We start from the raw sequence: 25,039 nt of genomic DNA, 5'->3' as shown, positions 1-25,039 counted from the left end.
AGTTGGACTGGAACAATGAGCCTGGACTTGGACGTGGACTGGAGCACAGAGCCTGGACTTGGACTTACCTGGAACTCAGAGCATGGACTTGGACTTGGACTTGGACAACGAAGATATAGAATACCCATCCCGGAGTAGCCGCAAACGGCCGGATCTTCTCAGCTGTATACGAGAAGCCGAAACTAAACAACAACAGACGGTTCTAGTCTGGGCACGGAGTAGGTTATGAAGCGGCAAACGGCCGGCAATCACTCAGCTGGGCACGAAGAGACAGAATTCCCCACTCGGAGCAATGGCAAACGGCTGGACCCACCCGGCTGGAAACGATTCGGTAAAACCAAACGATGACTGTCCATTTGTATCTTGGCTCGTCAGCAAATCTCGGAGGAACATGAAAACAACAGTATTCGCATCTTGACTTTTCATTTCCTATTCCTTACATTGTCATTGGTTCCTCCATACCAGACCATGATGTATCCAGTCAGGATATTCTCCACTATACACCCACAGAAGTTTGTCTAAGTTTTACACAACATAGTAAATCTGCTGAAACTGGGGAGTATTGGCTGTAAATGCCGGTAAATCGTTCCAGGATGCCAGGAAATTCTGCTCCTCAAAACTTCCACACTCAATGAATTCCATTCAATATTGGGGAAATTATAGTCACACACTACTCTGTTGCTATTACATCTTTCCTGCAACCTGCCTACATTTCTGTTCCACTTTTTCCTGCTGGCATTTTAAAAACAGTTGGAAATGGAAACACACAGCATCTCAAGATGCCACTTTATCAATTCTCCGGTCCATCCTGAAAGATGCCCACTGGGAGGGAGGGGGTAGATAGAGTCCATGAAATGCAGTTCATTATTAGGGTTGTGCAGGTCTCTGTCCTTGAATTGCTGGGATAGTACTAGAGTTTAACGGTGGAGTGCCGGGTGTGTACATGTCTCTGCGCTCACTGCACAGTGCTGAGCGTTTTAATGTTCTGTGTCGTGGAAGTGAATGTCTGGATATTGTGAAGTACTTTGTCCCTGTAGTCCACTACTGACTGTTCTTGGACAGTCTCTTATGAAGGGCATGTTTATACCAAAGATTCAGCCTGGCCTTCCTCACCATGCTGAGTTGCAGCAGTCTGTGTTCCTGCAGGACATTTTTGGTTTCTACTTGTCCGCCTCCCTGCTGTGCATTGCTGGAGCTAAAGTGGGCAGTGTGCATGCAGTCCAGAGCTGGTTTGTGCAGGTCAGTGTTCTTGCAGTTTTGCAGGTGGCTGGTGTACGCAACGGGATGAGTGTGGTCTGCGTTCGGCTGTGAACTTACAGTGCAATCTGGGGTTTTCATGCCTTTATCTGTAGAGCCAATGGGCTGGTGCTTGAAATCTGTGGCACCAAAAAAACAGTGCTGGGGTTGTGGTGATGTCTGTTCCCCTATTCTGCCCTGCTCTGGATCAATACTAATATATTTTCATAAATTTCTGTCCTTGTATTAGAGTCGTGTACTGCTTCGTACTCTCACTGACCAGTGTTGTGCTCTGGCATCTCAGTGGGCATGGAATGCACTGCCAGTGTTTTTACAGAGTGCCTCATTATTACAGAAAGAAATACCTTGTACACCCAGGTAAATTAGATGGTTCATGGAGGCCAGACCGAATGTTCTGGATCATTAGTGGACACAGGATCATCGGGGGATGCCCTAGAACATTCAACCCATCAATTCTATACTATAGAGCATCAAGTCTATAGTACAACATTCCACTGTCCCATTCCCAGTTCTGTTCCCACAGCTCAGCGGGTTATTTCCCCGGAAGGACCTGTCCAGTTCCACTATGAACAATTTAATTGGCTATTCCCATCACCCCTGCAGGCAGTGTGCCCCAGATGAGAACCACAGTCAGTGTAAAAATAAGAATTTCATTACATGATCCTTTGATCCTTTGCCCATTCTTCTCAAGTCATTGAGCAATTTACAGTGAACAGAACAGCACAGGAACAGTCCTGTCAGCTCACTGTGTGTGTGTTGACCATGGTGTCAGTTCGACCTGTGTGTTTGCCCTCATGTGGTCAGTGTCCCCCAGTGGACTAATTCCCCCAAAGTATATGCCCACCTTAATACACTTTGAGAGACCCAACAACAGCTCTTCCTTAGGTTCAACAGGTCTGAGAATGTCACCATACCCGCTTCCTGATCTCGCTTTCCTCCAGGTCCTTCTCCTGAGTGAACATCAATGAATGCAGGGTGTTCATTTTGTACCTCGCAGTACAGAAATCAAAATAATACGAATCATCCATTTAACAAGCCGATCTCAGTTTTGGAGGGCACCACAGATCCGACAGTGTCACACAGCCTGTTCCCTCTCTCTGTCTCTCTCTCTCTCTCTGTGTCTCTCTCTCTCTCTCTCTCTCTCTCTCTCTCTCTTCCCCTCTCCCCCTCTCTCTCTCTGTCTCTCTCTCTCTCTCTCTCTGTTCCCTTCTCTCTCTCGCTTTTTCCAACTCTCTATCGCGCTCTCTCTCTCTGTCTCTCTCACTCTATCTCTTTTTCTGTCTTTCTGTCTGTCTGTCTGTCTGTCTCTCTCTCTCTCTCTGTCTGTCTCTCTCTCTGTCTGTTTGTCTCTCTCTCTCTCTCTGTCTGTCTGTCTGTCTGTCTCTCTCTCTCTCTCTCTCTCTTTCTCTCTGTATCTCACGCTAGTCGTTTTCTCGTTCACTTTTACTCGTCCTGCATTTATTGTTCTTCCAATTCCGAGTACTATTTTTATTATTTTACCGGTCTTCCATTCTGTTGCACAAGAACACATTTCTGTCCAATTACCTTTTGACCATGTCAAATTTAAGATGTGTATAAAAGACTACTGCATCAGAAACTTCAAACACAAAATGCTGCAGGAACTCAGCAGAATTCTAATGTGTTCCCTTGGATTTCCAGCATCTGCAGATTTTCTCGTGTTTCTACATCAGTAACGTGGTCAATTGATCGTTTCCATCCCGACATTTTTCTCTATTGTATCCTTATTGACCAGGATGAAGCTGAATGACTGAAGGACAGATCAAAATGGGAAACTACAGAAAAAAAGAAGGCAGGATTAGAACAGCGTCGCTCGTCTTCGTCGAATACTGAATAAATAGACAACAAAATGAAATCTCTAAATGTAGCTGCTCCGTGACAAGATTCAGTCCTTGTAGTTAAAGCTACCAGCCTATTTCCACCAGAGACACTACTGAGGTAATGCCACAGAATTTTCATGTATACAGTATATGTACATCAGAGACAATGGTGTTGAATCAAATTGCTCGTTGTAGTACCTGTAACTGAGAAACTTACTGAGGAGTATAACCGTATCTCTGGAGACTGAGCTTCTGTATAAATCAGGGTTGATGTGAAGCATCAGCTCGGTATCTGCCGGAGCTGTGAATTCAGGAGCAACACGAATCACAGATTCTCATGAAATGGTGTATCCAGTCATCTGGCGGATACGAGACATTTACTATCCCTTTATTTCAGCCTTTGGAATTCCCGGTAAGTCGCAGTGTCAGCTGCTGTTGGTGGGAAATAATATTTACTTCCAATGTTGTAATTGTTCCTATCACTGCCACATACCAGTTCTAGTATTCCGTATTTCAGGGTTGGAATGGAAACACCGGGGATATGGATTCTGGGATCAGGATCTGAAATAAACGGCTACAGGAATTGAGGGATTCTGCCAACATCTGTGGAACTGAGTGGGTCAGGCAGCGTTCTACGAACGGTTTGGGATCAATAATGGGATGTTCTTGTTTCTGTATTTTTGGTCTTGTAGCAGCTGAACTGCATTTGCAAATATTGTGTTGAAACACACCGCGCACAATCTTGTCCGTATTTGTATACGAGCGATTGACTGAGTTCGGTGCGGTGCTCAATCAATCGACTGGCAGTAACGCGTTAGAAAATGTCAGGAGTTCCATGATGTTTCACGGACCTGTTGTGGATTTTTAATAACTGTGCGCAATATCACTGAATATAAAGCAGTTGATGGACAACACAATAAACACGAAACCCCAAGCAGCTTGTACAGAACGAGAAAGCATTTAACACACGTGTCTGGGGTCTATCTGAGGACACTTCTGAGGAGACATGTTTTAACTGTTTTTCCACATATTCTGTTTTACCCGAATTAGCATTTCCAGCATTTCCTGTTTTTGTTCCGTCCTTCGACAGTTCTGTCGCTGACAGTGATCGCCATGATTGTCTAATGGAGGAATCTCGCCATCAGCGTCCGACGAGACGCGGAAGGCACCGGTAGAAAATGTTCCCTCCAGTATTGACTCTGAGGAGGTAGTTACTCAGTTTTAACTTTCCGCTGACATTTCACATTTCGGTCACAGTAAGTAATCCGTAATCAAATTATTTTACTGTGTAAACTTCTCTGTCTCCGCCAGCTCTGCGCGCTCTCTCGACACTCCCACCGCTAAATTCGACAATAACGTGGAAACATCACAGGATTCCCTGAACCCGCTGCACTGGCTTATAATCAATATCTTCTCAGTTGTACCCTCTCTCGGCTTCCCACCGCTAAATTCAACAATTAAGTGGAAATATCACAGGATCCCCTGAACTTGCTGCACTGGTTTCTAATCAATATTTTCTCAACTTGCAGCCTCTCTCGGCCCTCCCACCACTAAATGGCACAATTAAGTGGAAATATTACAGGATCCGCTCGAACTGCAGAATTGCATTCTGTTTGGAATTTCTCAAACTGCTGTTCCCTGTCTCTCTTCCAGCGAACTTGGTGGCGATTGTGATCCTGTCCCGAGGAAAGTGCGGTCTTTCCAAATGTATCACTCTCTACCTTGTGGGAATGGCAGCGGCCGATCTCCTGGTCGTTATTTCGAATCCGCTGCTGAAGTGGACTGCTGAGATTTATTTTCCCCGATCATTCCTGCTCATCACTGCTGTATGCAGACTCGTCAGGTGGCTGATGTTTGCGAGCACTGCGACCTCAGTCTGGCTGACTGTCGCTTTCACCGTCGATCGATTTGTGGCTATTTGCTATGAGAAGCTGAAAACAAAATATTGCACCGAGAGAACGGCGGCTGTGGTTATCGGGACAGTGAGTGTGCTGGCCTGTTTGGAGACTGTCCCCTGGGGCTTTGTGTACGGGGCTGGAAAAATAATTGATGGTGTTTCCTGGTATTGTGTTTTCACACCGAGCTTCAGAAAATCTCCCTCATGGGCCGCATTTGAGATTTTTCACCGCATTTTCTACCCTTGCGTCCCTTTCATTCTGATGTTGCTGTTCAATATTCTGACTGTCAGGCGGATTCTAGCGGCCAGTCGAGCCCGCAGGGGGCTCCGGGGACAAAAGAGTGGAGAGAATGACAAGGACCGGGAGATGGAGAACCGACGCAAATCCATCGTTTTGCTGTTCAGCATCACCGGTAGTTTCATATTGTTATGGGGAACAATGGTGGTATTCTCTATCTATAGACGGATTACAAACAGTTATGTTCGTTCTGTCACGGATCCCCGTTACGTCACAGACCAAACATCGATAATGCTGCAGGTTCTCAGTTCCTACACCAACACGTGTATTTACGTCCTGACTCAGAGCAAATTCCGAGAGGAACTAAAGAATGCGGTGAAATACCCAGGGAATCTGATTTTGAAACTAATGAAACGTTAGAAATAAATGCTGTACGGTATTACAATTTAGCTGCCTTCATACGCCCTATTCTAGCTCCCCACTTGTGGGTAAATGGTAACAATGTGATGAACAGAGTTACAAAACAAATACGAGAAAATCTGCAGATGGTCGCAATTCAAGACAACAAACACAAAATCAGACCCTGATGACGTTTCTCACAGAAAATGCTGCAGGAACTCAGCAGGTCTGGCAGCATCTATGGAAAAGAGTAAATAGTCGACGTTTCGGGCCGACACCCTTCATCAGAAACCTGACAACTGTTTACTCCTTTCTATTATGTGTGTGTTGCTTAGTTTGACAAAACAGCTGTTTAAAGCTGATCCCGATGGCATCGCTGGCTTCATATTCCCAGAGAAATCCCCTTTGCATCTCACGTCCCGCCATGTTAAAATGAAGCTCGAGACGAACCTGTTTCCCCTGCTTCCAGGTTCTGACAAAACTGCCTGATCTTGGATAATATTTTCGACTGTATCAACCACTCCTGCTTCCGTCACAACCCGTCTTTTCCTTCAACCTCTTTTCTCCTCCTTCTCTACCTGGAGTTGTCCCTTCTCATTGCCACCTTGAACTATCGCTATGTAACAGAGATTTTTTTTTTACAATTGAAGACAAATTAACATTACTTTCACTCGTAGCTCTGTGAGGAATATAATGATAGAGAAACAGAGAGAGAGAGAGAGAATGGGGTAGAGAGAGAAAGATGGAGAAAAGGGAGAGAGAGAGAGAGAGAGAGAGAATGGGGGAGAAAGATAGATGGAGAAAAGGGAGAGAGAGAGAGAGGTCAAAATATAGAGATAGTGGGAGCAAGTGAGACATCGTGAAGGAGTGAGCGTGAGAAGGAGACAGCGCCAGGTTTGACGGTGGGAAGGAGAGAAAGTGAATGAGACCTGGCGAGAAAGGGGGCGCGGGGAAGAGCGCGGAAGGTAGAGAGCCTGGGGGAGAGGGCGCGAGAGTGACCACGAGGGAGAGAGAGCGCAGGAAGGCCGGAGAAGCAGACGTCGCGTTCGGAGAGAGGAGTGGGAGAGATAGAGAGAGAGAGAGAGAGAGAGAGACAGAGAGACAGAGAGACAGAGAGACAGAGAGACAGAGAGAGACAGAGACAGAGCGAGACAGAGAGACAGAGAGAGAATGAGATATCGTGAAGGAGTGAGCGTGAGAAGGAGACAGCGTCACGTTTGACGGTGGGAGAGAGAGAAAGTGACTGAGACTTCGCGAGAAAGGGGGCGCGAGGAAGAGCGCGCAAGATGGAGAGCCTGAGGGAGAGGGCGCGAGAGTGAGCAGGAGGGTGAGAGCGTGCGCGAGGGTGGGCGTGAGGGAAAGCGAGAGAAGCAGACATCGCGGTAGGAGAGAGGGGTGGGGGGGGGAGAGAGATAGTGAGAGTGAATGAGACTGTGAAGGAGTGAGCTCGAGAAGGAGACATCTCCAGGGCTGAGGTCGCGAAGGATAGTGAGCGAATGAGACATCAGGAACACCCATCATTGGGGTTTCCGGTATAAGGAGGATGGATTACACTGAAATTATATTCTCACAGGGAATCTTGCTGAAGCCACCCTGATGATTTTTATCAAGTGGCATCTGGAGGATATGTTGGTGTCCAGAGCTACAGGTCAGTAGGTTGCATTGGTGGAAGGTAGAGATGAGGTCAAAGCAAACCTAAAGGAAGTCAAGATGGGGTCACCATAATGAGCACAGTGGCACCGAACGGCAAAAGTGAGTTTATTTCAGTGTAGGGGGAAAACTGTTAAGGCAGACATACCCAGATCCTGCATTTATACATGGCACGGTGATTCATCCGTTGCAGATATCTGGTTGAGAGAGAGTCAGGACTGGTATCTAAACATTCCAGGATTTAGATGATTTAGAGAGTCCAGAGGGAGCTAAAAGAGGTTGAGGAGCCGCACTGCTGATTAGGCAGAATGTCACCAGCTCGAAGTCATCCCGTCACAATAGCCAGTAAGAGAGGGAAATGGACATGTCAGCAGGTTATTGACTGATGTCAAACAATAGAATACACTAGTTGGTTAATCTTCTCTCCAGAATGACTTGCACCTCCTTACCACCTGAGGCTTGGACGGGGGATTATTTGTCAGGTGTATCTATGATGGTTTACAGAAACAGCATGTAAATGGTCCACCAGGGAGGGGACATACTTGAGATGTTAGTGGGAAATGAGCCTAGCGAGATTAGTGGGGTTTCATTGAGATAGATTTACGGATTATAATTCTGGAGGTTTTCCCCTGGTTATTATGAAGGGTAAGTCTGAACCTGCAGGTGGACGAATCAGAATCAGGGTTATTATCAACGGCATGTGACGTGAAATTTGATAATTAGTAGTCGCAGTTTAATGCAAAACATAATATAGAATAAAAAAGGAATAATCAATCAATCAATCAATCAATAAACCTCAGTATACATATATTGAATATATGAGAAATTGTGCAAAAAACTTAAATACTATATATCAGAACAAGTCAGATGATGTCCAGGGGTCCGATGCCAATTTAGGAATCGGATGGCAGAGGGGAAGAAGCTATTAATGAATCACTGAGTGTGTGCTTTCAGGTTTCTGTATCTCCGACCTAATGGTAACAGTGAAAAACGGGCATGCCTTGGGTGCTGAAGGTCCTTAATAATAGATGCTGCCTTTCTGAGACACTGCTCCTTGGGTATTTAGTAGGCTTCTACCCAAGATGGAACTGACTAAATGTACAACCCTCTGCAGCTTCGTTCGGTCCTGTACAATAGCCCCCCATACCAGACAGTGAAGCAGCCTGTCAGAATGCTCTCCACGGTACATCAATTGACAGTTTTTGAGTGTACTTGTGGACATAACACATCTCTTCAAACTCTAATGAAATATAGTGGCTATCATGCCGTCTTTATAAAAGTATCGATATAGACATAGACATAGCATTGTACAGCACAGTACAGGCTTTTCGGCCCACAATGTTGTGCCGACCCTCAAACCCTGCGTCACATATAAGCCCCCACCTTAAATTCCTCCATACACCTGTCTAGTAGTCTATTAAACTTCACCGGTATCTGTGCCTCGACCACTGACTCAGGCAGTGCACTTCACGCATCAACTACTCTCTGAGTAAAAAAAATTCCTTCTTCTAAAATCCCCCTTGAACTTCCCACCCCTTACCTTAAAGCCATGTCCTCTTGTATTGGGCAGTGGTGCCCTGGGGAAGAGGTGCCGGCTATCCACTCTGTCTGTTCCTCTTATTATCTTGTACACCTCGATCATGTCTCCTCTCATCGTCGTTCTCCCAAAGAGTAAAGCCCTAGCTCCCCTAATCTCTGATCATAATGCATACACTCTAAACCAAGCGTCATCCTGGTAAATCTCTTCTGTACCATTTCCAATGCTTCCATATCCTTCCTATAGTGAGGCGACCAGAACTGGACACAGTACTCCAAGTGTGGCCTAACTAGAGTTTTATAGAGCTGCATCATTACATTACGACTCTTAAACTCTATCCCTCGACTTATGAAAGATAATACCTCATAAACTTTCTTAACTACCCTATCTACCCATGAGACAACTTTCAGTGATCTGTAGACATGTACCCTGAGATCCCTCTGCTCCTCCACACTACCAAGTATCTTGCCATTTACTTTGTACTCTGCCTTGGACTTTGTCCTTCCAAAGTGTACCACCTCACACTTCTCCGGGTTGAACTCCATCTGCTACTTCTCAGCCCACTTCTGCATCCTATCAATGTCTCGATGCAATCTTTGAATATCCTGTACTCTATCTACAGCACCAGAAACCTTTGTGTCATCTGCAAACTTGCCAACCCTCCCTTCTAACCCCACATCCAGGTTGTTAATAAAAATCACGAAAAGTAGAGCTCCCAGAACAGATCCGTGTGGGACACCACTATTCACAATCCTCCAATCTGAATGTACTCCCTCCACCACGACCCTCTGCCTTCTGCAGACAAGCCAATTTTGAATCCACCTAGCCATACTTCCCTGGATCCCATGCCTTCTGACTTTCTCAATAAGCCTACCGTGTGGAACCTTGTCAAATGCCTTACTAAAATCCATATAGATCACATCCACTGCACTACCCTGATCTATATGCCTGGTCACCTCCTCAAAGAACACTATCAGGCTTGTTATACACGATCTGCCCTTCACAAAGCTATGCTGACTGTTCCTGATCAGACCATGATTCTCTAAATGCCCAGAGATCCTATCTCTAAGAATTGTTTCCAATAGCTTTCCCACGACAGACGTAAGGCTCACTGGTCTATAATTACTCGGACTATCCCTACTATCTTTTTTTGAACGAGATGTCAACATTCGCCTCTCTCCAATCCTCGGATACCATTCCCGTGGACAACGAGGACATAAGGATCCTCGCCAGAGGCTCAACAATCTCTTCCCTCGCCTCGTGGATCAGCCTGGGGAATATTCCGTCAGGCCCCGGGAACTTATCCGTGCTAATGTATTTTAATAACTCCGACACCCCCTCTCCCTTAATATCAACATATTCCAGAACGTCAACTTCACTCATATTGTCCTCACCATCATCAAGTTCCCTCTTATTGGTGAACACGGAGAAGAACTATTCATTGAGGACCTCGCTCATTTCAGGGAGCGTACTACCAACGGTTTGGAATCAATAATAGGATGATCGTGTTTCTGTATTTTTGGTCTTGTAGCAGCTGCACTGCATTTGCAAATATTCTGTTGAAACAGCCCGCGAACATTCTACCAATTCATTGTCCGTATTTGTATATGAACGATTGACTGAGTTAGGTGCCATGTTCAAACCATCGACTGCCAGTAACGCGTTAGCAAATGTTCGGAATTCCATGATATTTCACGAACCTGTTGTGGATTATTGATAAATGTGTGCAACATAATTGAATATAAAGCAGTTGACAGACAACACAATGAAATACTTGCTGAGCAGATTATCTCAAGCGAGGGTCTAGTGAGTTGGATGAACTGAGGGAAATACATATTAGTAGGAAAATGGTGTTAAGTAAATTGAAGAGATTAAAGGCAGATAAATCCCTAGGGCCAGATGGTCTGCATCCCAGAGTGCTTAAGGAAGTAGCCCAAGAAATAGTGGATGCATCAATGATAATTTTTCAAAAATCCTTCGATTCTGGATTAGTTCCTGAGGATTGGAGGGGGACTAATGTACCCCGCTTTTTTTAAAAAAAAAAGAGAGAGAAACCAGGGAGTGATAGACCGGCTAGCCTGACATCGGTGGTGGGGAAGATTCTAGAGTCAGTTATCAAAAATGTGATAACAGCACATTTGGAAAGCAGTGAAATGAGCGGACAAAGATAGCGTGGATTTGTGAAAGGAAAATCATGCATAACGAATCTCATAGAATTTTTTGAAGATGTAAGTAGTAGAGTGGATAGGGGAGAACCAGTCGATGTGGTAAATTTAGATTTTCAAAAGTCTTTTGACAAGGTCCCACACAGAAGATTAGTGTGCAAATTTAAAGCTCACGGTATTGTGGGTATGGTATTGATGTGGATAGAGAATTGGTTGGCAGAGAGGAAGCAAAGAGTGGGAATAAACGGGACTTTTCAGAATGGCAGGCAGTGACTAGTGGGGTACCGCAAGGCGCAGTGCTGGGACCCCAATTGTTTATAATATATATTAATGATTTAGACGAGGGAATTACATGCAGTATCCCCAAGTTTGCGGACGATTGGGAAAAGGGGAGGTGCAACGAGACCTGGGTGTCATTGTACACCAGTCGTTGGAAGTGGGCATGCAGGTACAGCAGCCGGTGAAAAAGGCGAGTGGTATGCTGTCATTCATAGTAAGAAGATTCGTGTACAGGAGGAGGAAGGTACTACTACAGTTGTACAAGGCCTTAATGAGACCACACTTGGAGTATTGTGTGCTGTTTTGATCCCCTAATCTGAGGAAAAACATCCTTGCCATAGAGGGAGTACAGAGAAGGTTCACCAGATTGACTCCCGGGATGGCAGGATTTTCATATGAGGAAAGACTGGATCGACTAGGCTTATATTCGCTGGAATTTAGAAGATTGAGGGGGGATCTGATTGAAACGTATAAAATTCTAAAGGGATTGGACAGGCTAGATGCAGAAAGATTGTTCCCGATGTTGGGGAAGTCCAGAACAAGGGGTCACAGTTTAAGGATATAGGGGAAGCCTTTTAGGACCGAGATGAAAAAAAAAAAAACTTCTTCACACAGAGAGTGCGAATCTGTGGAATTCTCTGCCACAGGAAACAGTTGAGGTCAGTTCATTGGCTATACTTAAGATGGAGTTAGATATGGCCCTTTTGGCTACAGGGATCAGGGGGTATGGAGGGAAGGCTGGTACAGGGTTTTGAGTTGGATAATCAGCCATGATCATACTGAATGGCGGTGCAGGCACGAAGGGCTGAATGGCCTACTCCTGCACCTATTTTCTTTGTTTCTATGTTTCTATGTCCTAGACCAGACCCTCTATCCTAGCCTCGTCTAGGGCCTGTGTCATATCCAGCATCGTTTCTTCCCCACTTCCCTTGCTTGCTTGACACACCAAGTCCTCTTCTAAGAACTTCAGTGTTGATGTCTTGCATTTGGATCCGCTCCCATCGTCCCCATTAAGACAGAGCTGGAGCTTTTGGAAAGCATATAGTTGGATAAGTCACCGACACCGTACGGGATGTACCCCAGGCTACTCTGAAAAGCGAGGGAGGAGTTTGCTGAGACTCTGATGAATATCCTTGAATCATAAGTCAAGACGGGAATTTTTCAGAGGATAGGATGGTTGCAGATGTCGTTCCCTTATTCAACAAAGGGAGTTGGGATAGCCCAGGAAATTATAGTCCAGCGAGTCTTACGTCAGAGGTTGGTAAGTTGGTGGAGAAGATCCTGAGAATGTCACAAAGGCGGGGGCTTTGGGAGCAAGGGTGGACCCAAATGCAAGACACATCTTGGGAGGTTACTTAGATTTAGTTTATTGTTTGATACCCGGAGAGCAAGGCAGGAGCAGGAAAGAGCGAACTGGACAAGGACTCAGGACTACGACCAGGCTGGGACCAAGGGTCTGGGCTTGGACTCGGAATCGGCTCCCAGAACTAGAGGAGACATGAAGAGGCTAGGGAATGGACTCCGAGCCAGAGACTGGGCAAGGACCCAGTACCTGGATCCTGCCTCGGACTCTGACCCCAGAACCAGGCAAGGACATGACATGCGCTAGGGAGAGGAAGAACATGGGAGCACAGAGACTCGGTCTCGGGGAGCAGGTACATGGAACCATGGACACATACACAGAACACAGAGTCGGGACCCCAGCTTGGGTACAGGGCATAGGGCCGGGACTCATGTCCCTCCGCGGGGCAACGGCAAGTTGGCCTGACTTACCCCGCGGAGGCGAGGACAAGACAAGACAAGACAAGACACGACTCCCGGCGGGGAAACGGCAAGACAGCCAGACTTACCCCACGGAGACGAGGACAAGACAAGACAAGACCAACACGAATGAACACCAGACAGCACGTATCTAGCTCCGGCGATGGAACTAGACCGAAGTGCAGGCACGGGCTGCAGACGAGGGCTGGAGGCGAGAGGGGCAGAGTAGGTATTCAGACAAGGCGGTGGGACAGGAATCACAGACCGCCAGGGCCAGGACTTGACTCAGAAGTGGGAAGCTGCCAGGGAAAGGACTTGACTTGGTGCTTGAATGCCGCCAGGGAAAGGACTTGACTTGTGGCTTGAATGCCGCGAGGGAAAGGACTTGACTTGGTGCTTGAATGTCTCCAGGAACAGGACTTGACTTGGTACTAGAATGCCGCCGGAGCCAAGACTTGACTTGGAGCCTCTGGGTAGTGGCGAGCTCTCGACTCGGCCCCGGAATAGTAGACAGCGGTTCTTGATTCCCTCCGGCGGGTTAACTGACGGACCTACCTCGGTGAGGAAACTTTGCAGGCTCGCTTTGGCGAGGTAACTGGACAGGGTTGCTCCGGTGAGGAAAGGCGAATTACCGGCACTCGCTTCGGGCGGGGACAAGGCTTGCTCCGGCCAGATGTCACTGGCACGCCGTAACTTTGCAGACACTCCCGTGACGAATGGCTGAAAGCCGCAGACTATAAACTATCGGTTCAGCCAAGCGTTAATTGCCTCTAATCACCAAAGCCAAGGGACACGGAAAAACAGGGAATCAACGGTCCGGATCGTAACATAAACAAGGTAAATTTAAAGGGACCCCGATCCGGACCATGACAGCGAGGTAGGATTTCCGAACATTTGGAGAGGCATAATATGATTAGGAATAGTCAGCATGGCTTTGTCAAAAGCATGTCTTGCCTTACGAGCCTGATTAATTATTTTGAGGATGTAACTGTGAATATTGTTGAAGTCGAGCCGTCGTAGTGTATATGGATTTTAACAAGGATTTTGACAAGGTACGCCTTGCAAGGCTTATTGAGAGAATAAGGAGGCATGGGATCCATGGGATCCAAAGGATATTTGGTTTGTGGATCCAGAGCTGGCTTGCCCATAGAAGGCAAAGCGTAATTGTACACTGGTCATGTTCTGCATGGAGGACCGTGACCACTAGTGTGCCTTAGGGATCTGTTCTAGAACAACTACTCTTTGCGATTTTTATAAATGACCTGGATGAGGAAGTGGAGGGAGGGGTTAGTAGATTTGCTGATGACACAAATGTTGGGGGTGCAGTGGTTAGTGTGGCGGTCTGTATGGGTTTACAACGGGACATTGATAGGATGCAAATCTGGGCTCAGAAATGGCTGATGGGATTCAACGAATTAAGTGTGAGGTGTTTATTTTTGGTAGATCAAATATGATGCCAGAATATAGCATTAATGGGACGACTCTTGGCTGTGTGGAGGATCAGAGGGATCTTGGGGCCCGAGTCCATAGGTCACGCAAAGCTGTTACGCAGTTTGACTCTGAGGTTAAGAAGGCATACGGTGCATTAGTCTTCATCAATCGTGGGATTGAGTTTAACAGCCAAGAGCAGCTCTTTTGGACCCTGGTCAGACCCCACTTGTAGTACTGTGCTCAATTCTGGTCACCTGAGTACAGGAAGGACGTGGAAACCATTGACAGGACGCAGAGGAGAATTACAAGGATGTTGCCGCGATTGGGGAGCATGTCTTATGAGAATATTTTTAGTGAACTCAGACTTTTCTCCTTGGAGGGACGGAGGATAACAGGTGACTGTATAGAAGTGTAGTAGATTAGGAGAGGCATTGATCGTGTGGATAGTCAGTGTTTTTTTCTTTTTTTTCCCAGGACTGAAAGATGGAAATCAGGACGAGTTGAGGGCAATACAGAGGGACCTGAAAGCTAGGTTCAGGGAGGCTAAAGACAGGTACAGGAGGAAGCTTGAGTGGGAACTCCAGCAGTACAACATGACAGAGGTCTGGAGGGGGATGAGGACCATCACTGGGTTCCGGCAAACTAGCAACAGAGGAACTGAAGGCAGTGTGGACAGGACCAACGAACTTAACCTGTTCTTTAACAGATTTGACATTGTGGCCCCTGCCCATCCCCCACATGGGTCATCTGTTGTCTGGCACCAACCAACGCATATTGCACTCTCCCCTCCTACCCCTCCTAACAGTCCCCCACTCTGCTCTCATGACTATACACCTTCCCCACATGAAATCACCACTGTGGGCTTCACAGCTGAACAGGTGAGAACTCAGCTGAAACATCCCAACCCATGCAAGGTTGCAGGACCGGTTGGTGTCAGTACCAGGGTGCTCAAAGCCTGTGCCCCTCAGCTAAGTGGAGTACTTCACCATGTATTCAACCTGAGCCTGAGGAAGACGTCCTGCCTCGTACCTGTGCCGAAGACGCCGCGCCACAGCGGCCTCAATGACTACAGACCAGTGACATTGACCTCCCACATCATGAAGACCCTGGAGAGACTTGTTCTGGAGTTGCTCCAGCCTATGGTCAGGCCACACTTAGACCCCCTCCAGTTCACCTACCTTCCCCGACTAGGAGCTGAGGATGCCATCGTCTACCTGCTGAACTGTGTCTACGCCCACCTGGACAAGACAGCAAGCACTGTGAGACTCATGTTTTTTGACTTCTCCAGTGCGTTCAACACCATCTGCCCTGCTCTGCTGGGGGAGAAGCTGACAGCGATGCAGGTGGATGCTTTCCTGGTGTCATGGATTCTTGATTACCTGACTGGCAGTCCACAGTACATGTGCTTACAACAGTGTGTGTCCGACAGAGTGATCAGCAGACCTGGGGCTCCACAGAGAACCGTCTTGTCTCCCTTTCTCTTCACCATTTACACCTCGGACTTCAACTACTGCACAGAGTCTTGTCATCTTCAGAAGTTTTCTGATGACTCTGCCATAGTTGGATGCATCAGCAAGGGATATGAGGCTGAGTACAGGGCTACGGTAGGAAACTTTGTCACATGGTGTGAGCAGAATTATCTGTAGTTTAATGTTAAAAAAGACTAAGGAGCCGGTGGTAGACCTGAGGAGAGCTAAGGTACCGGTGGCCCCTGTTTCCAAACAGGGGGTCAGGGTGGACATGGTGGAGGATTACAAATAACTGGGGATACGAATTGACAATAAACTGGACTGCTCAAAGAACACTGAGGCCGTCTACAAGAGCGATCGGAGCTGTCTCTACTTCCTGAGGAGACTGAGGTCCTTTAACATCTGCCGGACGATGCTGAGGATGTTCTACGAGTCTGTGGTGGCCAGTGCTATCATGTTTGCTGTTGTGTGCTGGGGCAGCAGGCAGAGGGTAGCAGACACCAACAGAATCAACAAACTCATTCGTAAGGCCAGTGACGTTGTGGGGATGGAACTGGACTCTCTGACGGTGGTGTCTTAAAAGGGGATGCTGTCCAAGTTGCATGCCATCTTGGACAATGTCTCCCATCCACTACATAATGTACTGGTTGGGCACAGGAGTACATTCAGCCAGAGACTCATTCCACCGAGATACAACACAGAACGTCATAGGAAGTCATTCTTGCCTGTGGCCATCAAACTTTACAACTCCTCCCGTGGAGGGTCAGACACCCTGAGCCAATAGGCTGGTCCTGGACTTAGTTCCTGGCATAATTTACATATTACCATTTATGGTTTTATTACTATTTATTATTTATGGAGCAACTGTAACCCAAATCCAATATCCCCCGGGATCAATAAAGTATGACTATGACTATGACTAAATTGCTAGCACGAGAGGACATAGTTTTAATCTGTTTGAAAGTCGGTACAGAGGAGATGTCAGGTGTAAGTTGTTTTTTTTTAAAACGCAGAGAATAGCGAGTGCGTGGAATGGGCTGCCTGCAGCGGTGGTGGAGGTTGAAACGACAGGGACTTTTAAGAGACTCCTGGATGGCTACATGGATCTTAGAAAAATAGAGTACTATGGGTAAGCTGAGGTAGTTCTGTTACATCATCAGCAACAATTCATGTAGAATTGAGTCAGGCTTCATAAACAAACAATCATATTTATTAAACTCTGCTCAACAATAGCGAAAAGTATTCAAACGACTAACCTAACCGTAAGTTAACTGCTACATGGCAACTCTGGAACAGTTCTTAAAATGGTAAATACAAACAGTCTTAAAGTGGTAAATTCAAACACAGTCTTAAAATTGTAAATTCTGAAATCCAAGTGATTTACACGTCAATAAGGAGAGACTTCTCTGGAAACGAATTTCTTCGAGGACGTGATGTTACTGTTGATTCTGTCCAAAGGATTCACGACGAAGGAAATAAAATGGCTTAAAGTAATTGATCTTTTCCTGGAGAATGAACACTACACAAAACCTCCTGATCTTACAGGGTTATCCCAGATGCAGGTCACTATTTCTGAACGAAGATTCAATAAGGTCGATCCTGTATTAAACCACCGAACGACAGCAACTTTACTCAATCATTGAGGTTTTTGTACTTTAGTAAGGTCTTCACTCTCCAATGCTAGACTTACAATAGAAAGTACAACTCCACCTTAAAATGAAACTGCGCTATGAGACAAATACGCAGCATAACGGAATAACTGACGAATTAAACAACGAATCAAACTGCGGAGCAACAGAGGTCTCCCTTTTATATACCAGTTGGGAACATGTCATCACGTGACCTCACACTGGCAGGAAAATTACATCACCCCACCATCACCAGACTATTACATCGTGCTCACAAGATACTCAGTTACATCACGGTCATAGGACAATCACGAGATACACATGATGTACGTAACAGTTCTAAGGTAAGGATATCTTCAGCATAGCTTTGTGGGCCGAAAGGCCTGTACTGTGTTGTAGGTTTACTATGTTTCTAACATTATCAATGTTTTCGGTGAAATTCTTAACTCTGCACAAACTTACATAGTATAGACCGTAAATGATCATAAATCCAACAAATTTCGCTCTAAAATAATCTGAGTCAATTTTGAAGAAATTGCAATGACACACTACTCAGTTGCTTTTACTATTTTCCATAACATGCCTACATTCTTGTTCCTCTTTCAGCCCATGGCATTTCCAAAACTTTTGGAAATTGAAGCACAGATAATACAAAGTTCTCCTTTATCATCTCTGGGTTAATTCGTCAGAGATGCCAAGTGAGAGGGAAGGCATTGACAGTGTCTGTGAATAGCAGTCCAATTATGGGGGTACAGGTGTCTGTCTTTGAAGTGACTGTGTTGTACAAGTGTTTAATGTTGAATTACTGTGCTGGGTATGTGCAGGTCAATGTGCTCACTTCACAGTACTCTGAGTATTATAGGCCTGTGTCCTGGTAATGAAGGTCTAGATATTGTAAAGTTCACTGTCCCTGTATTCAACTACTGCCTTTCTTGAGCAGTCACATATGCAGGACATGCAGGAGTTAGACTCTCCCCTTGTAGTACGGGCCAGATATTGTTAAGTTCTGTCACTATACAGTACACTGCCAGCAGTTTAAACATCATATTTAACTGTATGTGGTCTGTGTATCCCAAAGGACCAAATAACCCAAATTATTTGCCCATCTAAATGGTCTTAGAGTCCCAACAGTACCTTCTCATTAGTATCAACACGCCAGAGAATATCACCATGCCCCCTTTCTGATCACGCTGTCCTCCATGTCCTCCTCTATAGTAAACGCTATTGAATGCAAAATATTCATTTTCTACCTCGCATGCTAACTCTTGCCTCCAGGCAGAAACTCAGTGTATTCATTTTCTGGTTACTGTTCGCGCTCCTGATTCTCAGTGTGACTTGTTTCGTGCTTCTGGTATAATCCTCTAAGACACTATCTATTTTCATCTTCCACAACCTTACACATGACTGCTCTTGCATTTATAAAATAATACAATATTTCTCATCACATCAAGCTCTTGAACGACCCTGCCCTACTCTACCTTCCTCACAGGAACCATGAACACCTGACTTCTGACCGGCTAGACAGTGACGCTCGCATGTCCGACATCCCTTAAAACCAGCTCTATCCAGTAACATCAGCTCCCAGACTACTCTCTATGATTCCTGATCAATTCTTCTGCAATTTGTCTTCCACAAGCTTACATTCATGCACCTGCAGGTCCATTTTTATCCTTATCAATAACCATCTGAAAACTTTCTGCATTATCATCTTTAGTTATTTTCCCAATCATCTTGCTAGGCTAATTTCCCAATAATTTGCCAAATATGTCCCTCACTCTGGCGGACCATCAATGCACTATTTCTGGAAACCTTTCGGAATACACCACACAAATAATGTCCCATCCAGGCCTCTGATGGTAAGGAAGCCCCAGTCATTCTGAGAAGATTATTCACCCACGAGATCTATCCTATTGTTTTTACATTAGTCCATAACCTGCTAACAAATCTTTTCCTCTCAGTTGCTGGCTATTGGGAGGCCTACAGTATAACCCCATCACAGCGTTTGCACCTTTCTTATTCCTGAGTTCCACTCTGATTGTCTTACGGGATATCCCTCTGGGATGACCTCAAACTTGTGACATTCTGCCTGATCAGCATAACAGCCCTCCAACCTCTTTTAGCACCCTGTGACACTGTGCCATTGCTAAACCAGGCTCTAAGTACACCTGCTTTCACTGTTCTACACTCTGCAGTGAAATAAACTCACTACTGCCCTTCGGTGCCAGCTCTACCTTCCTCTCAATGCTACTTACTGACCTGTAGCTCTGGATCACAACAACCCCTCCACATGCCCCATGATAAAAATCATCAGGGTGGCTCCAACAAGATTCTCTGAGTGAATATTAGTTTCCCTTCACTGTAACCCATCCTCCTTACACCAGTCCCACTTATTCTGCAAAGGAGTCCAATGTTCCATATTCCTGATGCACCTTCACCCCCCACCTCCACTCCCGCACCAGATTATGAGCCCCTCATTTAGGTGTACCAAATTACAATATCTTACCTCGCAAGCATGTGGCAATGGAAGAAATCCTGAAATCACCACTCCAGCTTTCCTACTTCTTAACTCCCTAAATACTCTTTAAAGGACCTTTTTTCTCTGTTGTTAGCTCTAATAAGGACAATCATTTCTGGCTGTTAACCCTGCCCTTTCAGAATACCTTGTCTCTGGCATGATCCAGGTAACGCACTTCCTGCAATCTCACTTATTTCCACAGATACTCCTATTTATGACCACACCCACCACACCCCGGCTAAAGTGAGTGTTGCACACATCAAAGTTGCTGGTGAATGCAGCAGTCCAGGCAGCATCTCTAGGAGGAGGTACAGTCGACGTTTCAGGCCGAGACCCATAGAAAACCATAGAAAAACTACAGCATAGAAACAGGCCTTTTGGCCCTTCTTTGCTGTGCCGAACCATTTTCTGCCTAGTCCCACTGACCTGCACATGGACCATATCCCTCCATACACCTCCTATCCATGTATCTATCCAATTTATTCTTAAATGTTAAAAGAACCCGCTTTTAGCACCTCGTCTGGCAGCTCATTCCATACTCCCACCACTCTCTGTGTGAAGAAGTCCCCCCGTCCTGACAATGTTCCGTTTAAACTTTTCTCCCCTCACCCTTAACCCGTCTCCTCTGTTTTTTTTCTCCCCTTACCTCAGTGGAAAGAGCCTGCTTGCATTCACTCTATCTATACCCATCATAATTTTATATACCTCTATCAAATCTCCCCTCATTCTTCTACGCTCCAGGGAATAAAGTCCTAACCTATTCAACCTTTCTCTGTAACTGAGTTTCTCAAGTCCTGGCAACACCCTTGTAACCTTCTCTGCACACTTTCAACCTTATTTATATGCTTCCTGTAATTTGGTGACCAAAACTGAACACAATACTCCAGATTCGGCCTCACCAATGCCTTATACAACCTCATCATAACATTCCAGCTCTTATACTCAATATCTTGATTAATAAAGGCTAATGTACCAAAAGCTCTCTTTACGACCCTATCTACCTGTGACGCCACTTTTAGGGAATTTTGTTTCTGTATTCCCAGATCCCTCTGTTCTACTGCACTCCTCAGTGCCTTACCATTAACCCTGTATGTTCTACCTTGGTTTCTCCTTCCAACGTGCAATACCTCACACTTGTGTGTATTAAGCTCCATCTGCCATTTTTCAGCCATTTTTTCCAGATGGTCCAAGTCCTTCTGCAGGCTCTGAAAACCTTCCTCACTGTCTACTACTCCTCCAACCTTTGTCTCATCAGCAAACTTGCTGATCCAATTTACCACATTATCATCCAGATCATTGATATAAATGACAAATAACAATGGACACAGCAATGATCCCTGTGGCCACCACTAGTCACAGGCCTCCACTCGGAGAAGCAATTCCCTACTACCACTCTTTGGCTTCTTCCATTGAGCCAATGTCTAATCCAATTTCCCACCTCTCCATGTATACATAGCGACGGAATTTTCCTAACTAACCTCCCATGCGGGACCTTGTCAAAAGCCTTCCTGAAGTCCATGCAGACAATATACACTGCCTTCCCTTCATCCACTTTCCTGGTAACCTTCTCGAAAAACTCCAATAGATTGGTCAAACATGACCTACCACGCACAAAGCCACGTTGACTCTCCCTAATAAGTCCCTGTCTATCCAAATACTTGTAGATTCTGTCTCTTAGTACTCCCTCCAATAACTTACCTGCTACCGACGTTAAACTTACCGGCCTATAATTTCCTGGATTACTTTTCGATCCTTTTTTAAACAACAGAACAACATGAGCCACTCTCCAATCCTCCGGCACCTCACCTGTAGACAGCAACATTTAAATATTTCTGCCAGGGCCCCTGCAATTTCAACACTAGTCTCCTTCAAGGTCCGAGGGAGCACCCTTTCAGGTCCCGGGGATTTATCCACTTTAATTTTCCTCAAGGCAGCCAGCACCTCCTCCTTTTCAATCTGTAGTTTCCATGATCTCACTACTTGTTTCCCTTAATTCCATAGACTTTATGCCAGTTTCCTTAGTAAATAGAGACACAAAAAACCTATTTAAGATCTCCCCCCTTTCCTTTGGTTCCGCACATAGCCAACCACTCTGATCGTCAAGAGGACCAATTTTATCCCTTGCAATCCTTTTGCTCTTAACATACCTGTAAAAGCTCTTTGGATTATCCTTCACTTTGACTGCCAAGGCAACCTCATGTCTTCTTTTAGCCCTCCTGATTTCTTTCTTAAGTATTTTCTTGCACTTCTTATATTCCTCAAGCACCTTATTTACTCCCTGTTTCCTATGCATGTCATACAACTCCCTCTTCTTCTTTATCAGAGTTGCAATATTCTTTGAGAACCAAGGATCCTTATTTCTATTCACTTTTCCTTTAACCCTGAAAGGAATGTACATACTCTGCTCTCTCAAAATTTCTCCTTTGAAGGCTTCCCACCTACCGATCACATCTTTGCCAGAGAACAACCTGTCCCAATCCACACTTTTCAGATCCTTTCCCATTTCTTCAAATTTGGCCTTCTTCCAGTTCAGAACCTCAAATCATCAAGTTGAAACAAATGGTGTTACGATCACTGGAACCAAAGTGCTCCCCTACACAGACTTCCGTCACTTGTCCTAACTCGTTTCCTGACAGGAGATCCAATATTGCATCCCCTCTAGTTGGTCCGTCTATATATTGATTTAGAAAACTTTCCTGAACACATTTTACAAACTCTAAACCATCTAGACCCCTAACAGTATGGGAGTCCCAAACAATATATGGAAAATTAAAATCCCCTACCACCACAACTTTATGTTTCCTGCAGTTGCCGGCTATCTCTCTGCAGATTTGCTCTTCCAATTCTCTTTGACTATTGGGTGGTCTGTAATACAATCCCACTAATGTGGCAATACCTTTCCTGTTTCTCAGCTCCACCCATAAGGACTCAGTAGACAAGCTCTCTTATCTGTCCTGCCTGAGCACTGCTGCAATATTTTCCCTAGCAAGCAATGCTACTCCCCTACCTTTCATTCCCCTGCCTCGATCACATCTGAAACATTGGAACCCTGGAATATTAAGCTGCCAGTCCTGCCCCTCCTGTAGCCAGGTTTGACTAATTGCTGTAACGACATAATTCCACGTGTCAATCCACGCCCTCAACTCATCCGCCTTCCCCGCAATACTCCTAGCATTGAAGTATATACAACTCAGAAGATTTTTACCACCACTCACAACCTTTCTATTAGCGGATTTGCTTGAACTTTTAACATCATTTATTTTCACCCCAGCCACACTGTCAGCTCTGGCATTCTGGTTCCCATCCCCCTGGAAATCTAGTTTAAAGACTCTCCAATAGCACTAACAAACCTGCCTGAAAAGATATTGGTCCCCCTGTAGTTCAAGTGTAACCCGTCTCTCTTGTACAGGTCCTACCTGCCCCAGAAGAGGTCCCAATGATCCTGAAATCGGAAACCCTGCCCCCTACACCAGTTCCTCAGCCACTTGTTCATCCTCCAGAGCATCCTATTTTTACCCTCACTGGCACGTAGCATAGGTAATAATCCTGAGATTACCACCCTCGAGGTCCTGCTTTTCAACTTCCTACCAAGCTCTCTATACTCACTCACCAGGACCTCCTCACTCTTCCTTGCTATGTCATTGGTACCGATGTGCACCACGACATCTGGCTGATCACCCTCCTACTTCAGAATGTCATGCAAGCGATCAGACCCTGGCACGCGGAAGCAACAAACCATCCTGGATTCTCTGTCACTACCACAGAACCTCCTATCTGTACCTCTAACTATCGAGTCGCCTATCACTACCGCTCTCCTCTTTCCCCCCCCTCCCTTCTGCACTGCAGAACCAGACCCAGTGCCAGAGATCTGGCTGCTGCAGCTTGTCCCACGTAAGACATCCCCCCAACAGTATCCAATGCGGTATACTTGCTGTTTAGGGGAATAGCCACAGGGGAACCCTGCTCTGCCTGCCCTGCCTCTTCCCTTACCTGAAAGTGACCCAATTTCCTGTGCTCTGCTACTTTGGCGTAACTACCTGCCTGTAGCTACTATCTATAATCTTCTCATTCTCCCGAATGATCCGCAGGTCATCCAGCTCCTGCTCCAGTTCCCTAACGCGGTTTGTTAGGAGCTGCAGCTGGATGCTCCTCTTGCAGGTGTCGTTGTCAGGGACACCGGAGGGCTCCCTGACTTCCCACATCCTGCAAGAGGAGCATTCCAACATCCTGCCTGGCATTCTCTCTACTCTAAACAATCTGAACAAACAACTTACCAGAACCTACCCTGGCCTCTGCCTGTTGAGGCAAAACCGTCTCACTCTGACTCAGTCCACTCCGACGATGTCGCTGTATATGGTGGTCTGCTTTTAAACCTTGGCGCGCTACGTCACGCACCTGCGCAGTGCAGACCCTTCTCCCCGAGCAGTGTTTTTTTTTAATGACTTTTCTACACCATTTCTTCACTCCCTTCTTCTCAGCTGCTTGCTTCGACTGGACTAACTGAAGGAAGAGCTATTAAGAGATTTGAAAGTGGAGGGGGAGGGGGTGATCCAAAATGATAGGAGAGGACAGGAGGGGGAGGGATGGAGCCAAGAGCTGGACAGGTGATTGGCAAAAGGGATATGAGAGGATCATGGGACAGGAGGCCCAGCGAGAAAGAAAAGGGGGAAGGTGGGAATCCAGAGGATGCGCAAGGGGTATAGTCAGAGGGACAGAGGGAGAAAAAGGACAGTGAGAGAAAGAATGTTCAAATATAAATAACGGATGGGGTACGAGGGTGAGGTGGGGCATGAACTGAGTTAGAGAAGTCAATGTTCATGCCATCAGGTTGGAGGCTGCCCAGACGGAATATGAGGTGTTTTTCCTCCAACCTGAGTGTGTCTTCATCTTTACAGTAGAGGAGGCCGTGGATAGACATGTCAGAATTTGAATGGGATGTGGAATTAAAATGTGTGGCCACTGGGAGATCCTGCTT

The 25,039-nt window shown here is 45.9% G+C and overlaps 1 protein-coding gene across 1 annotated transcript; it reads left to right on the top strand.

Moving 5' to 3' along the window:
- The first annotated feature begins 225 nt into the window (after positions 1–225).
- Positions 226–5,650, top strand: LOC140188934 (probable G-protein coupled receptor 139). Its single transcript, XM_072245585.1, has 2 exons — positions 226–331; positions 4,749–5,650. Exons 1-2 carry the CDS (start codon positions 226–228, stop codon positions 5,648–5,650), a joined length of 1,008 nt encoding a protein of 335 aa, XP_072101686.1.
- The last annotated feature ends 19,389 nt before the right edge of the window (positions 5,651–25,039 follow it).

The sequence above is a fragment of the Mobula birostris genome, chromosome 28, assembly GCF_030028105.1.
Source record: "Mobula birostris isolate sMobBir1 chromosome 28, sMobBir1.hap1, whole genome shotgun sequence".
In the NCBI taxonomy this organism is placed as follows: Eukaryota; Metazoa; Chordata; class Chondrichthyes; order Myliobatiformes; family Myliobatidae; genus Mobula; species Mobula birostris.
This window is presented reverse-complemented; position numbering and strand designations above follow the sequence as displayed.